The 14114-nt window shown below is 52.2% G+C and overlaps 1 protein-coding gene across 1 annotated transcript in view; it reads left to right on the top strand.

Moving 5' to 3' along the window:
• The window catches only part of LOC144607921 (uncharacterized), a 511597-nt gene that overhangs the window by 482980 nt on the left and 14503 nt on the right, over positions 1-14114 (top strand). Inside the window, exons 30-33 of the mRNA XM_078425055.1 lie at positions 2534-2665; positions 5639-5767; positions 6636-6764; positions 9201-9329. Coding sequence (XP_078281181.1) covers positions 2534-2665; positions 5639-5767; positions 6636-6764; positions 9201-9329 — 519 coding nt within the window. The remainder of the gene's footprint in view (positions 1-2533; positions 2666-5638; positions 5768-6635; positions 6765-9200; positions 9330-14114) is intronic.

Genomic DNA, 14114 nt, shown 5'->3' on the forward strand with positions numbered 1-14114 from the left:
GGTAGAGGAACTGAAAGAAATTTGCATTAGGCGAGAAATAGTATTGGGTAGACTGATGGGACTGAAGGTTGATAAATCCCCAGGGCCTGATGGTCTGCATCCCAGGGTACTCAGGGAGGTGGCTCTAGAAATAGTGGATGCATTGGTGATCATTTTCCAATGGTCAATAGATTCAGGATCAGTTCCTGTGGATTGGAGGATAGCTAATGTTATCCCACTTTTCAAGAAAGGAGTGAGAGAGAAAACGGGGAATTACAGACCAGTTAGCCTGACATCGGTGGTGGGGAAGATGCTGGAGTCAATTATTAAAGAGCTAATAACGGTGCATTTGGATAGCAGTAAAAGGATAAGTCCAAGTCAGCATGGATTTATGAAAGGGAAATCATGCTTGACTAATCTTCTGGAATTTTTGAGGATGTAACAAGTAAAATGGATGAAGGGGAGCCAGTGGATGTAGTGTATCTAGACTTTCAGAAAGCCTTTGATAAGGTCCCACACGGGAGATTGGTGAGCAAAATTAGAGCACATGGTATTGGGGGTAGGGTGTTGACATGGATAGAGAATTGGTTGGCAGACAGGAAGCAAAGAGTAGGAGTAAACGGGTCCTTTTCAGAATGGCAGACAGTGGCAAGTGGAGTGCCGCAAGGCTCGGTGTTGGGGCCACAACTGTTTACCATATATATTAATGATTTGGATGAAGGAATTAGAAGTAACACAAGCAAGTTTGCGGATGACACAAAGCTGAGTGGCAGTGTGAACTGTGAAGAGGATGTTAGGAGGTTGCAGGGTGACCTGGACAGGTTGAGTGAGTGGGCAGATGCGTGGCAGATGCAGTGCAATATAGATAAATGTGAGGTTATCCACTTTGGCGACAAAAACGAGGAGGTAGATTATTATCTCAATAGTGTCAGGTTAGGTAAGGGTGAAGTGCAATGAGTCCTGGATGTCCTTGTCCACCAGTCACTGAAAGTTGGCGTGCAGGTACAGCAGGCAGTGAAGAAAGCTAATGGAATGTTGGCCTTCATAACAAGAGGATTTCAGTATAGAAATAAAGAGGTTTTTCTGCAGTTGTATAGGGCCCTGGTAAGACCACATCTGGAGCATTGTGTACAGTTTTGGTCTCCTAATTTGAGGAAGGACATCCTTGTAATTGAGGCAGTGCAGCGTAGGTTCACGAGATTGATCCCTGGGATGGCGGGACTGTCATATGAGGAAAGATTGAAAAGACTAGGCTTGTATTTTTTAGATTTTTAGATTTAGAGATACAGCGCGGAAACAGGCCCATCGGCCCACCGGGTCCGCGCCGCCCAGCGATCCCCGCACATTAACACTATCTTACGCACACTAGGGACAATTTTTTTTTTTTTAACATTTGCCCAGCCAATTAACCTACATACCTGTACGTCTTTGGAGTGTGGGAGGAAACCGAAGATCTCGGAGAAAACCCACGCAGGTCACGGGGAGAACGTACAAACTCAGTACAGACGGCGCCCGTAGTCAGGATCGAACCTGAGTCTCCGGCGCTGCATTCGCTGTAAAGCAGCAACTCTACCGCTGTGCCACCGATGAGTGGGGATCTTATAGAGACATATAAAATTATAAAAGGACTGGACAAGCTACATGCAGGAAAAATGTTCCCAATGTTGGGCGAGTTCGGAACCAGGGGCCACAGTCTTAGAATAAAGGGGAGGCCATTTAAACCTGAGGTGAGAAGGAACTTTTTCACCCAGAGAGTTGTGAATTTGTGGAATTCTCTGCCACAGAGGGCAGTGGAGGCCAAATCACTAGATGGGTTTAAGAGAGAGTTAGATAGAGCTCTAGGGGCTAGTGGAATCAAGGGATATGGGGAGAAGGCAGGCACGGGTTACTGATTGTGGATGATCAGTCATCAGGGCGGCACGGTAGCGCAGCGGTAGAGTTGCTGCTTTACAGCAAATGCAGCGCCGGAGACTCAAGTTCGATCCTGACTACGGGTGCTGCACTGTAAGGAGTTTGTACGTTCTCCCCGTGACCTGCGTGGGTTTTCTCCGAGATCTTCGGTTTCCTCCCACACTCCAAAGACGTACAGGTATGTAGGTTAATTGGCTGGGTAAATGTAAAAATTGTCCCTAGTGGGTGTAGGATAGTGTTAATGTTACGGGAATCGCTGGGCGGCACGGACTTGGTGGGCCGAAAAGGCCTGTTTCCGGCTGTATATATATGATATGATATGATATGATATGATCACAATGAATGGCGGTGCTGGCTCGAAGGGCCGAATGGCCTCCTCCTGCACCTATTACTATATTTCTATGTTTCTATGTATGATTCTAAGACTCAGGGAGTGAAGCAGCAGCTACCTACAGTCAGGCATCAGATGCCAGGAACATGAGGAAAGCAAAGATGAGTGTTTTTTTGTTTGCAGGTCAAACACAGACCATTGATCTGTCCTCCCCTACAATTGCTGGTGATGTTTGTGCCTCTGTCTGAGATTTGCTCCTTTGTCACAGATGCTGCTGCTGCCTCTCACCCTCTGCCTCTGCTCTCCCCACAGTCTGTCTGCCGGGCACCTATGGCCGGAACTGCAACCAGGTGTGCCAGTGTTCAGCCCAGAACCAGCAGTGCCACCCAGTCAGCGGAGAATGCATGTGTGCACCCGGTTACCACGGAGACGACTGCCACCTGCGTGAGTGTAACTGAGCTTGGCCAAACCAGATCCTGCAAAGTTAGTCAAAATAAAGCATGAGAATCTGGAGAGCAAGATCCTGGCTCTTTATGGCACCGTTAATGAGAATCCCACAGGCTCTGTACCCAATCCAGCAAACTCCTGTAATGTTAGAAGATCCAGACTGCACCCTGCCTCAAACTACCGGAGAGATGTTCAGACAATGGCCATGTGGGCAGTTATACTGAGGCCAGATGAGCAACATCACCAAACCCCCTGTGACAGACACAGAGTGCTGGAGTAACTCAGCGGGTCAGGCAGCGTCTGTGGAGAACATGGATAGGTGACGTTTCACGGAGTGCTGGAGTAACTCAGCGGGTCAGGCAGCATCTGTGGAGAACATGGATAGGTGACGTTTCGGGCTGGGAACATAGACTGTATCCCTGATGAAGGGTCTCGACCTGAAACGTCACCCATTCCTTCTCTCCAGAGATGTCGCCTGTCCTGCTGAGTTACTGCAGCATTTTGTGTCTATCTTTTGTGTGTAAACCATATATTTATAAATTTGGTAAATTTATAAATTTATAACATTTATCATTGAAAAATTTGGTAACATTTATAAAGATTTTACATACGAATTTGGTATAAACCAGCATCTGCCGTTCCTGTTTATTACATTCAGCCAACCCCCAGGTGGGTTTTAAATAATGCCACCACTTGTTCACGCACAGCGGAGAGAGCAGGTGGGACGGCAGGTTCACAGCTCATTTGAAACACACACACACACACGCACACACTCACACACACACTCACACACACACTCACTCACACACTCACACTCACACTCAAATCCTCACACACACACACACACACATCCCAAACACACACACCACCCACACTCACTCACACTCACTCCACACACACACACACTCACACACACACACACACACACACACCCACACTCACACCACACACACACACACACATCCCAAACACACACACACACACATACCAAACACACTCACACACATACACTCCCTCACACACACACACACTCCCTCTCACACACACACACTCCCACACACACACCCACACACTGCAACACACACACACACACTCCCACACACACACACCCACACACTCCAACACACACACACACACACGCACACACACTGCCTCCTGGATGAGGGAACGTCCCAGTGCCTCAAACATTCAGCTATCATCCTCGCCATTTACAACACAGAACATGGAACTGTACAACACGGGAACGGGCCCTTTGGCCCACAACGTCTGTGCCCAACATGATGCCAAGTTACATGCAAGGAGGAACTGCAGACGCTGGTTTACACCGAAGGTAGACACAAAATTCTGGTGTAACTCAGCAGTTCAGGCAGTATCTCTGGAGAAAAAGAATAGGTGATATTTCAGGTCAGGAATCTTCTTAAACTAATCTCATCTGCCTGTACATGATCCATATCCCATTATTCCCTGCACTTCCTGGTGTCTATCAAAATGCCTGTTAAACGCCACTATTGTATCTGCCCCCACCACCCCCCCTGGCAACGTGCTCCAGGCCCCACCCCCCCTGACAACGTGCTCCAGCCCCCACCACCACCCCTGGCAATGAGCTCCAGCCCCCACCCCCCCTGACAACGTGCTCCAGCCCCCACCACCACCCCTGGCAATGAGCTCCAGGCCCCACCACCCCCCCTGGCAACGTGCTCCAGCCCCCACCACCACCCCTGGCAACGTGCTCCAGCCCCCACCACCCCCCCTGGCAACGTGCTCCAGGCCCCACCTCCCCTGACAACGTGCTCCAGCCCCCACCACCCCCCCTGGCAATGAGCTCCAGCCCCCACCACCCCCCCTGGCAATGAGCTCCAGCCCCCACCACCACCCCTGGCAACGTGCTCCAGCCCCCACCCCCCCTGGCAATGAGCTCCAGGCCCCACCACCAACCCTGGCAACGTGCTCCAGCCCCCACCCCCCCTGGCAATGAGCTCCAGGCCCCACCACCAACCCTGGCAACGTGCTCCAGGCCCCACCACCACCCCTGGAAACGTGCTCCAACCCCCACCACCACCCCTGGCAACGTGCTCCAGCCCCCACCACCACCCCTGGCAACGTGCTCCAGCCCCCACCACCCCCCCTGGCAACGTGCTCCAGCCCCCACCACCACCCCTGGCAACGTGCTCCAGCCCCCACCACTCTGTGTAAAATGTTTGCCCTGCACTTCTCCATTAAACCTCTCCCCTCACCTGAGAGCTATGCCCTGCAGTGTTGGACATTTCCGCCCTGGGGGAAAGGCTCTGACTGTCTACCCTATCTGTGCCTCTCATTATTTTATATACTTCTATCGAGTTTCAACCTCAACCTCCAACATTCCAGAGAAAAAAAATGAGGTTTAAAGGTTTCTGTCCTCATTGGAGGGGTTGATTGGTGCTTTGTTAATCATAGTTACAGCTCTTTATCGGGTTTCATTATTTCCCCGCACAACACCTCTGGGATTCAGCTCTCCTGCAGATCTGGAGTGGGACATTCCTCATCAATGTAACGATGTAGGAAGGAACTGCAGGTGCTGGCTTAAACCAGAGATAGACACAAACAGCTGGAGTAACTCAGCAGGTCAGGCAGCATCTCTTGAGAGAAGGAATGGGTGACGTTTCAGGTCGAGACCCTTCTTCGTCTTGGGTTTGAAGAAGGGTCTCGACCTGAAACGTCACTCATTCCTTCCCTCCATAGATCCCGCCTGTTCCGCTGAGTTAGTCCAGCTTTTTGTGTCTACCTTATCAATGTGACTTGAACAGAAAAGTCTTCTTTGGTGTTTTCCTGCCTCCCTAAAGTCCCCAAGGGCCAAGGTTGAAGCGGGAGGGCAGTCTTGTGCTGGGAGCTCGTGGGTTGTCGATGGCTGTGGGCTGGTGTGGGATGTCGGGTGTGTACACTGCCAGGGAGGAGGGCTGCTTTCATCAGCATCATGTTGTGTCTTGCTTCCAGGGTGCCCAGCCGGGAGGTACGGGTCCAACTGCAGGGAGCAGTGTCGCTGTCTGAACAGAGGCCGCTGTGAGACGGTGTCTGGAACGTGTGTCTGTGCCCCTGGCTATGTTGGGGCGGACTGCAGCCAGAGTAAGTGACTGGCACCACTGAGTGCAGGTTGCATCTGACTGGGTGACAGGTGGGCCTCACTGGAGCAAGGGGTGGGCCTCACTGGAGCAAAGGGTGGGCCTCACTGGAGCAAGGAGTGGGCCTCACTGGAGCAAGGGGTGGGCCTCACTGGAGCAAGGGGTGGGCCTCACTGGAGCAAGGGGTGGGCCTCACTGGAGGGAGGGGTGGGCCTCACTGGAGCAAGGGGCGGGCGTCACTGGAGGGAGGGGTGGGCCTCACTGGAGCAAGGGGTGGGCCTCACTGGAGGGAGGGGTGAGCCTCACTGGAGCAAGGGGTGGGCGTCACTGGAGGGAGGGGTGGGCCTCACTGGAGCAAGGAGTGGGCCTCACTGGAGCAAGGGTGGGCCTCACTGGAGTAAGGGGTGGGCCTCACTGTAGCAAGGGGTGGGCCTCACTGGGTAGAGGGTTGGACCTCACTGGTTGGAGGGGTGGACCTCTCGAGATGGATCTCACTGGGGGTAGGGTGGACTCACTGAGTGGGCTTCTCTAGAAGGTCCACAGTGAGGGAGGGGAGGACCTCACAAAGCATAGGGGAACCTCACTGAATGGAGGAGGTGGTCTCACAGGGAGGGTGGTTATCACAGGGGGGTGGTCATAACAGGGGGGGTGGTCTCGCAGGGAGGGGTTGGTCTCACAGGGAGGGGTGGTCTCACGGGGAGGGTGGTCATCACAGGGAGGGTGGTCTCACAGGGAGGGGTGGTCTCACAGGGAGGGGTGGTCTCACGGGGAGGGTGGTCATCACAGGGAGGGTGGTCTCACAGGGAGGGGTGGTCTGAGTGAAGGAGGTGTGGAGGTGCGAATGTTCTCACTGTCCTGTCTGCTGCCCACAGCCTGTCCCGCCGGTCACTACGGGTTGGACTGTGCCCTGCGGTGTGCCTGTGGGGAAGGTGCCGGGTGTGACCATGAGACGGGCCGGTGTAGCTGCCCGCCGGGCAGGACCGGTGCCCAGTGCCAGCACGGTAAGGCGCACGCCACGGCCGCGGGTATGGGGGGGGTTACTGACCACTGCCCTGGGCCATCGCGGGTATGGGGGGGGGGTTACTGACCATTGTCCAGACCCCCGGCTGCCCTGGGCTGTCGCGGGTATGGGCCATCGTGGTTATGGGGGGGGGGGTGGGGAGATGGCTCACCGTTGTCCAGTCCCCAGGCCGCGGGTATGGGGGGGGTGTGGGGGGTGGTTGTTACTGTCCGTTGTCCAGTCCCCGCGTTGTTCTGGATATGTGGCAGTGGGGGGGGGGGGGTGGGTAGATCATGACCATTGACCAATCACTGCTCTGTCCCGGTCTGGTCTGTCCTAAATCTGTGGCCCTGCACGGTTTCAGTCGCCAGTGTTGAGGCTGATGGTCCCGTGGCTGCTGCCAACATGAGAGGCGGAGACAGGGTGAGGAACAAACCGCTGTGGGCATACACACTACTGCACTCTCCCCTTCTCCACCCCCCCCCGCCCCCGTCCCCCCACCCCCCGTTCCCACACCCCCCCGTCCCCACCCATCCCCGTCCCCCCAACCCCCCCGCCCCCATACACTTCACCTCCAATTTCCATCCTGCACTTAAATATACTTGGACTATCTCCGACATCTCCCTCCCTTTTCGGGACCTCACCATCTCCATCACAGGAGACAGACTAGTGACTGACATCTACTATAAACCTACTGACTCGCACAGTTATCTGGGCTACACTTCTTCCCACCCTGTCTCCTGCAAAAAGTCTATCCCCTACTTCGAATTCCTCCGTCTACGACGCATCTGCGCCCGGGATGAGGTGTTTCACATTGGGGACAGAGATGTCCTCATTCTTCAGGAAACGGGGCTTCCCCTCTTCCATTGTAGATGAGGCTCTCACTAGGGTCTCTTCTACATCCCGCAGCTCCGGTCTTGCTCCCCCTCCCCCCACTCGTAACAAGGACAGAATTCCCTTTGTCCTCACCTTCCACCCCACCAGCCAGCGTATCCAACAAATCATCCTCCAACATTTCCGTCACCTCCAACGGGACCCCACCACTGGCCATATCTTCCCATCCCCTCCCCTTTCTGTGTTCCGCAGAGACCGTTCCCTCCGTAACTCCCTGGTCCACTCATCCCTTCCTACCCAAACCACCCCATCCCCGGGCACTTTCCCCTGCAACCGCACGAGATGCAACACCTGTCCCTTTACCTCTCATTCCCATGGATGTCACCCATTCCCTCTCTCCTAGATGCTGCCTGACCTGCTGTGTCACTCCAGCATTTTGTGATACTTTCGTGAGGGTTCAGGATGTGTGGGGAGGGGTGAGGTTATGGGTGGGGGGGGTGAGGTTGTGTTGGGAGGGGTGTGTGGGGAGGGGTGAGGTTATGGGTGGGGGGGTGAGGTTATGGGTGGGGGGGTGAGATTGTTTGGGGAGGGGTGAGGTTAAGGTGTGGGGAGGGGTGAGGTTATGGGTGGGGGGGTGAGGTTGTGGTGGGGGGGTGAGGTTGTGTTGGGAGGGGTGTGTGGGGAGGGGTGAGGTTATGGATGGGGGGGTGAGGTTATGGGTGGGGGGGTGAGGTTATGGGTGAGGGGGTGAGGTTATGGGTGGGGGGGTGAGGTTATGGGTGGGGGGGTGAGGTTGTGTGGGGAGGGGTGAGGTTATGGGTGGGGGGGTGAGATTGTTTGGGGAGGGGTGAGGTTAAGGTGTGGGGAGGGGTGAGGTTATGGGTGGGGGGGTGAGGTTGTGTTGGGGGGGTGAGTGATGATGACGGGGAGGTCAGGGTGTGTGGGCATGCTGGATGATGCAAGGTTTGGTGTGGAGATCGTTGTAGCCGGGAGGGAGAGGGGGGGGGGGTGGGGGGGGGGGGGTAACGTGGGCGGTGGTGTGGAAGAGAGGGAGTGTCTAGCTGACAGGATGGTTGGTGTGGGGCACAGGTAACTCTGGAGAGGGTTGTGGGAAGTGATCCCGGGGCCTGAGTGAGGCCTGCAGTAGTGGGGTGGAGAGGCTTCCATATGGGGGAGGTGACTGCTCATTTTAGTTTATTGTCACGTGTACCGAGGTACAGTGAAAAGCTTTTGTTGCGTGCTAACCAGCCAGCGGAAAGACAATAGATTAATTTATCAAGCCATGCACAGTGTACAGATGCATGATAAGGGAATAATGTTCAGTGCTAGATAATGCCAGTAAAGTCCGATCCAAGGTAGTCCGAGGGTCTGGACTGCTCTACAGATGTGGTGGGATGGTTGAGTTGCAGGTCCCTGCCCACTCCTGGTCCTGCACCAGACTGCCCTTGATCCCAGCCCGTGTGTCCGACCCCAGTGCTGATGGATGTCCCACTCCTGGTCCTACACCAGACTGCCCTTGATCCCAGCCCGAGTGTCCGACTGCTGGCTGCCCAGTGCTGATGGATGTTGTCCATTAACTTGACCGACTGCCTCGTGTGTTTAGTCTGCCCTAGAGACAGGTTTGGCGCAGGCTGCCGGGATACATGTAGCTGCAGGAACGGTGGGCGGTGCAGCGCGGTGGACGGCTCCTGCTCCTGTGGTCTGGGCTGGACGGGACCCCAGTGTGAGCAAGGTGAGAGTTGTGCACAGGTAACGCACCGACCGGGACCATGGGGACTGTGGGGCTCAGCCCAACAAACACACTCCCTCAGTACAGAACTAGTGCGGGTGGCAGGGGTTATGGGGAGAAGGCAGGAGAATGGGGTTGGGAGGGAGAGATAGATCAGCCATCATTGAATGGCGGAGTGGACTTATTGGGCTCAATGGCCTAATTCTCCTCCTATTACTTATGACCTTATGAACTTATAAACCCATGGCTGACCCAGAGGAAACTCAACACTTTATATCTCCCCCCAGTTCTATTCGTTACCTCTGCTGTATAAACATTTTCTTTTGACCAAAAATAACTTTAATCAACTATTTGCAAAAAGACACACAAAATACAAATAATACCATAATACAAAATCAACAAATATTCTTAAATATTGAATAACTATTTCCCCATCCTTATTGAGGATACACTCCACCCCCACGGTGCCCAACGGCCCCGGAAACCCCCAGGGTCCCCGTGGACAGCGCGGTCCCTCTCCAACACCACCCGGGCGCGGACGTAACCCCGGAAACCCCCAGGGTCCCCGTGGACAGCGCGGTCCCTCTCCAACACCACCCGGGCGCGGACGTAACCCCGGAAACCCCCAGGGTCCCCGTGGACAGCGCGGTCCCTCTCCAACACCACCCGGGCATGGACGTAACCCCGGAAATCCCCATGGTGCCCGTGGACAGCGCGGTCCCTCTCCAACACCACCCGGGCACGGACGTAACCCCGGAAACCCGTATAAACATTGAAACACTCTTCTTCTTTAGTTTAGAGTTACAGCGCGGAAACAGGCCCTTCAGCCCAACGAGTCCACACTGACCAGGGATCCCCACACATTAACACTATCCTACACACACTAGGGACAGTTTACACTTGCACCGAGCAAATTAACCTACGCAGGTCACGGGGAGAACGTACAAACTCCGTTCAGACAGTGCCCGTAGTCGGGAGCACTGGCAAGCGCTGCAAGGCAGCAGCTCTACCACTGCGCCACTGTGCCACCGCCTGATATTCTCTCATGTTCCTGGCCCTCTGAGAGAGACAATAACATTCTCATCTCTGTCCTGGGTGGGTGAGCCTTTACCTTTCAGCAGTGACCTACACTCTCCCCCATGGGGTGCATCCCCTCCACCTCCACCTGATACCACACCTCAGGACCGTGCACACCTGAGTCCAGTCTCCACTCACTCCCCTACTCCAGCACACACCAGCCCACCTTCTGAAGGAGGGTCTCCACCCGAAACATCGCCCATCCCTTCTCTCCAGAGACGCCGCCTGTCCCGCTGAGTTACTCCAGCATTTTGTGTCTATCTTTTGCTATCTTTTATAAGCATATTTTTTATAAGCAGATCTTTTGTGTTCAGGTTCCAAAGTGTTAACATTCTTTCTTAAATAAGGAGACCAATTCTGTACTGATGTGGTCTGACCATTGCCCTGCATTATTGAACCAAAACTTTCTCGTATTGAATTCCATTCCTCTCAAGGTAATAACGATCTGTTCGTTTTCTAATACACTAGGCCTGTAGATGAGTGATTTGCACATTCTGCATTCGGACCTGGATCCCACTGAACCTGTGAGTTCTGCAATCTCTCTCCATACAGATGGAGGTTAGAAATACAGCGGGAAAACAGGCCCTTCAGCCCACCGACTCACACCAATCATCAATCATCCATTCACACCAGTTCTATACTATTCCACTTTCGCATCCACTCCCTACAAACTAGGGGCAATTTACAGAGACCAATTAATGAACACACCTGCATGTTTTTGGGATGTGGGAGGAAACCGGAGCATCCAGAGAAAACCCACGCGGTCACAGGGACAACGTGCAAACTCCACACAGACAGCATCTGAGGTCAGGATCGAACCGGTGTCTCTGGTGCTGTGAGGCAGCAGCTCTAAAAACTGCATCACTGACTAATGATGAAAGAATGGGTCGACTGGGCTTGTGTTCACTGGAATTTAGAAGGATGAGAGGGGATCTTATAACCATATAACCATATAACAATTACAGCATGGAAACAGGCCCGTTCGGCCCTACCTGTTCAACCTCTCTCTGTAGCTGAAGTGCTGAAACCCAGGCAACATTCTAGTAAATCTCCTCTGTACCCTCTCCATTTTGTCGACATCCTTATAGAAACATATAAAATTCTTAAAGGATTGGACAGGCTAGAGGCAGGAAAAATGTTCCCAATGTTGAGGGAGTCCAGAACCAGGGGTCACAGTTTAAGAATAAGGGGTAGGCCATTTAGGATTGAGATGAGGAAAACGTTTTCACCCAGAGAGTTGTGAATTTGTGGAATTCTCTGCCACAGAGGGCAGTTTCCCTGGATGTTTTCAAGAGTGAGTTAGATTTAGCTCTTAGGGCTAAGGGATATGGGGGAAAAGCAGGAACGGGGTACTGATGTTAGATGATCAGCCGTGATCATATTGAACGGTGGCTTGAAGGGCCGAATGACCTACTCCTGCACCTATTTTCTATGTTTCTATGTCTAATGTAGGATATGTCTCCTCAATGATGATCGCAAACTGTTCACTCTACCTTTTGCCAATCCAGAACAGTTTGGATCATATTCTGTAATGGTGTGAAGCTGAAACCCCTTGCATCTGGTATCACCAGATGCAGGAACCATGCCGCCAGCCCTTAAGATGACATACTTCTTTACTTTTCCTGTCAAAATGGACAATGTTACTGCTCCCCACATAATGTTAAACAGAGCAGGAACCTAAGAGTGTCCAACAGAAGCATTTACATGAAGCTGGGCACCAATCTTGGAATCTTGTCTCAAATCAATCGAATAAACAAAAACTGAACATCAAATTTTTTGGTTCTGTTTGATCACAAAACAAATCTAAATTGAAAATGATGCCTTTCTAAGATTCCGAGCACAGAGCTTCGAGGCTAGCTTTCATTATCGTTGCTGACACTTTCTTATTTAAGAGCTGGATGCCAATTTTCCAGGGTTGTCCAGGCCTTTCCAAGAATGCTCTGGAGCCTCCAGCAAATGTAGAATGATCTCCTACAGACAGCTACAATAACAATTCTAGTATTGAAAGACACATATTGTTACATTTCTTCAAAAGCTGCTGATGCAAATAAGATAGAGAGCAAGCTTACGGCTCCCACTGCCACACCACATTCTTACCTTTAAGGCCCCAGTTCCTAGCGTTTCCTTGTGTTTCTCTGCCATCACTTCCCCTGCCATATATAAACTCATCATACCGATAACATCCACTTCCAGCTCCTCCATCATACTCTCACCAAACCACTAACTTCTTAACCTCCAGTTTTGAAAGTTCTTGCCCTACTCCAGCCTCCCTTTCTACTCAAGTCCTTGAACGTATTGTACCAAACAAGGCACTATTGACACTATTGACTATTGGCCTACATAGATTCCTGCCAAATGGTTTGAATCTCTCCAAACAGGTTCCTATTCTGACACAACGCCAGTCTCAAGCCTCTGAAATCATCTGTTCTTGAACAAAGGAGATGTGGGCCTAAGTGAGTTGTAATGAGGAAGGAAGGAAGGGCCCACCAACACTGGTGGAGTTTTGGAGTAACTTTAGGGCAAGCTTCCTCGACATGGGTTACTTTGACAGCTGAAGATGTAGTCAATGACACAATGGCGGCATCTCCTGCCATTCTGATGATCCACAAACCACCATCTCCTCCCCTTTCCGCAGAGACCGTTCCCTCCGTAACTCCCTGGTCCACTCACCAAAGGTGAGGGGTTGGTTGGGGTAGGAAGGGACCAAACCCTGAGGCACATGACTAGTCACAGGCCTCCAGCCTGAGAAGCAACCTTCCACCTTCACCCTCTGCTTCCTTCCATGAAAAAAAATGTCAATCCATTCAGCTATCTCTTGTTGGATCCAATACGATCTAATCTTCCAAAGCAGCCTACCATGCGGAACCTTATTGAAAGCTTTACTACCAAAGCCCCCTCTCCCCATAAACACTGACAACCTTACTCATCAGAATCTGTCCATCTCCGCCTTAAAAATATCCATTGATTTGGCCTCCACAGCCACCTGAGGCAGTTCCACAGATTCACCACCCTCTGACTAAAGAAATTCTTCCTCATCTTTCTGAAGGCACGTCCTTTTATGGTGAGCCTGTGACCTCTAGTCCTAGACTCTACCACTGGTGGAAACATCCTCTCCACATCCACTCTATCCAGGCTTTTCACTATTCAGGAAGTTTTGAATGAGGCCCCCCCTTCAATCTTCTAAACTCCATGGAGTACAGGCGCCGAGCCTTCAAACGTTCATGCATTAACCCAATCATCCCCGGGATCATTCTCATAAACCTCTGGATATGAGGCCCCAAACTGCTGACAATACTCCAAATGCAGTCTGACCAGTGTCTTGTAAAGCCTCAGCATTACATCCCTGTTTTTGTATTCTAGTTACATAGAAACATAGAAAATAGGTGCAGGAGGAGGCCATTCGAGCCATTCAATGTGATCATGGCTGATCATCCACAATCAGTACTACGTTCTCTCGAAATAAATGCTAGCTTTGGATTTCCTTCCTCAATACTGTTCTCCTGTAACTTTATGACACACTTGTTGTTTCAATGCAAAATTGATACCAGTCCCAATCTGGCAGTGTGAGAGTGCAGTGGGCAGTGGGAGGATTGTGTTACCACACTGTTGGGAAAGGGCTTGTTTCAGGTCCTTGGGTTGTATCAGCTCTCAGTCAGTGAGCGTTGGATCTGATGGTCACAGCCACAGGGACCAGGCAGTGGATCGTCCACA

This window comes from Rhinoraja longicauda, chromosome 30 (assembly GCF_053455715.1).
Source record: "Rhinoraja longicauda isolate Sanriku21f chromosome 30, sRhiLon1.1, whole genome shotgun sequence".
NCBI lineage: Eukaryota > Metazoa > Chordata > Chondrichthyes > Rajiformes > Arhynchobatidae > Rhinoraja > Rhinoraja longicauda.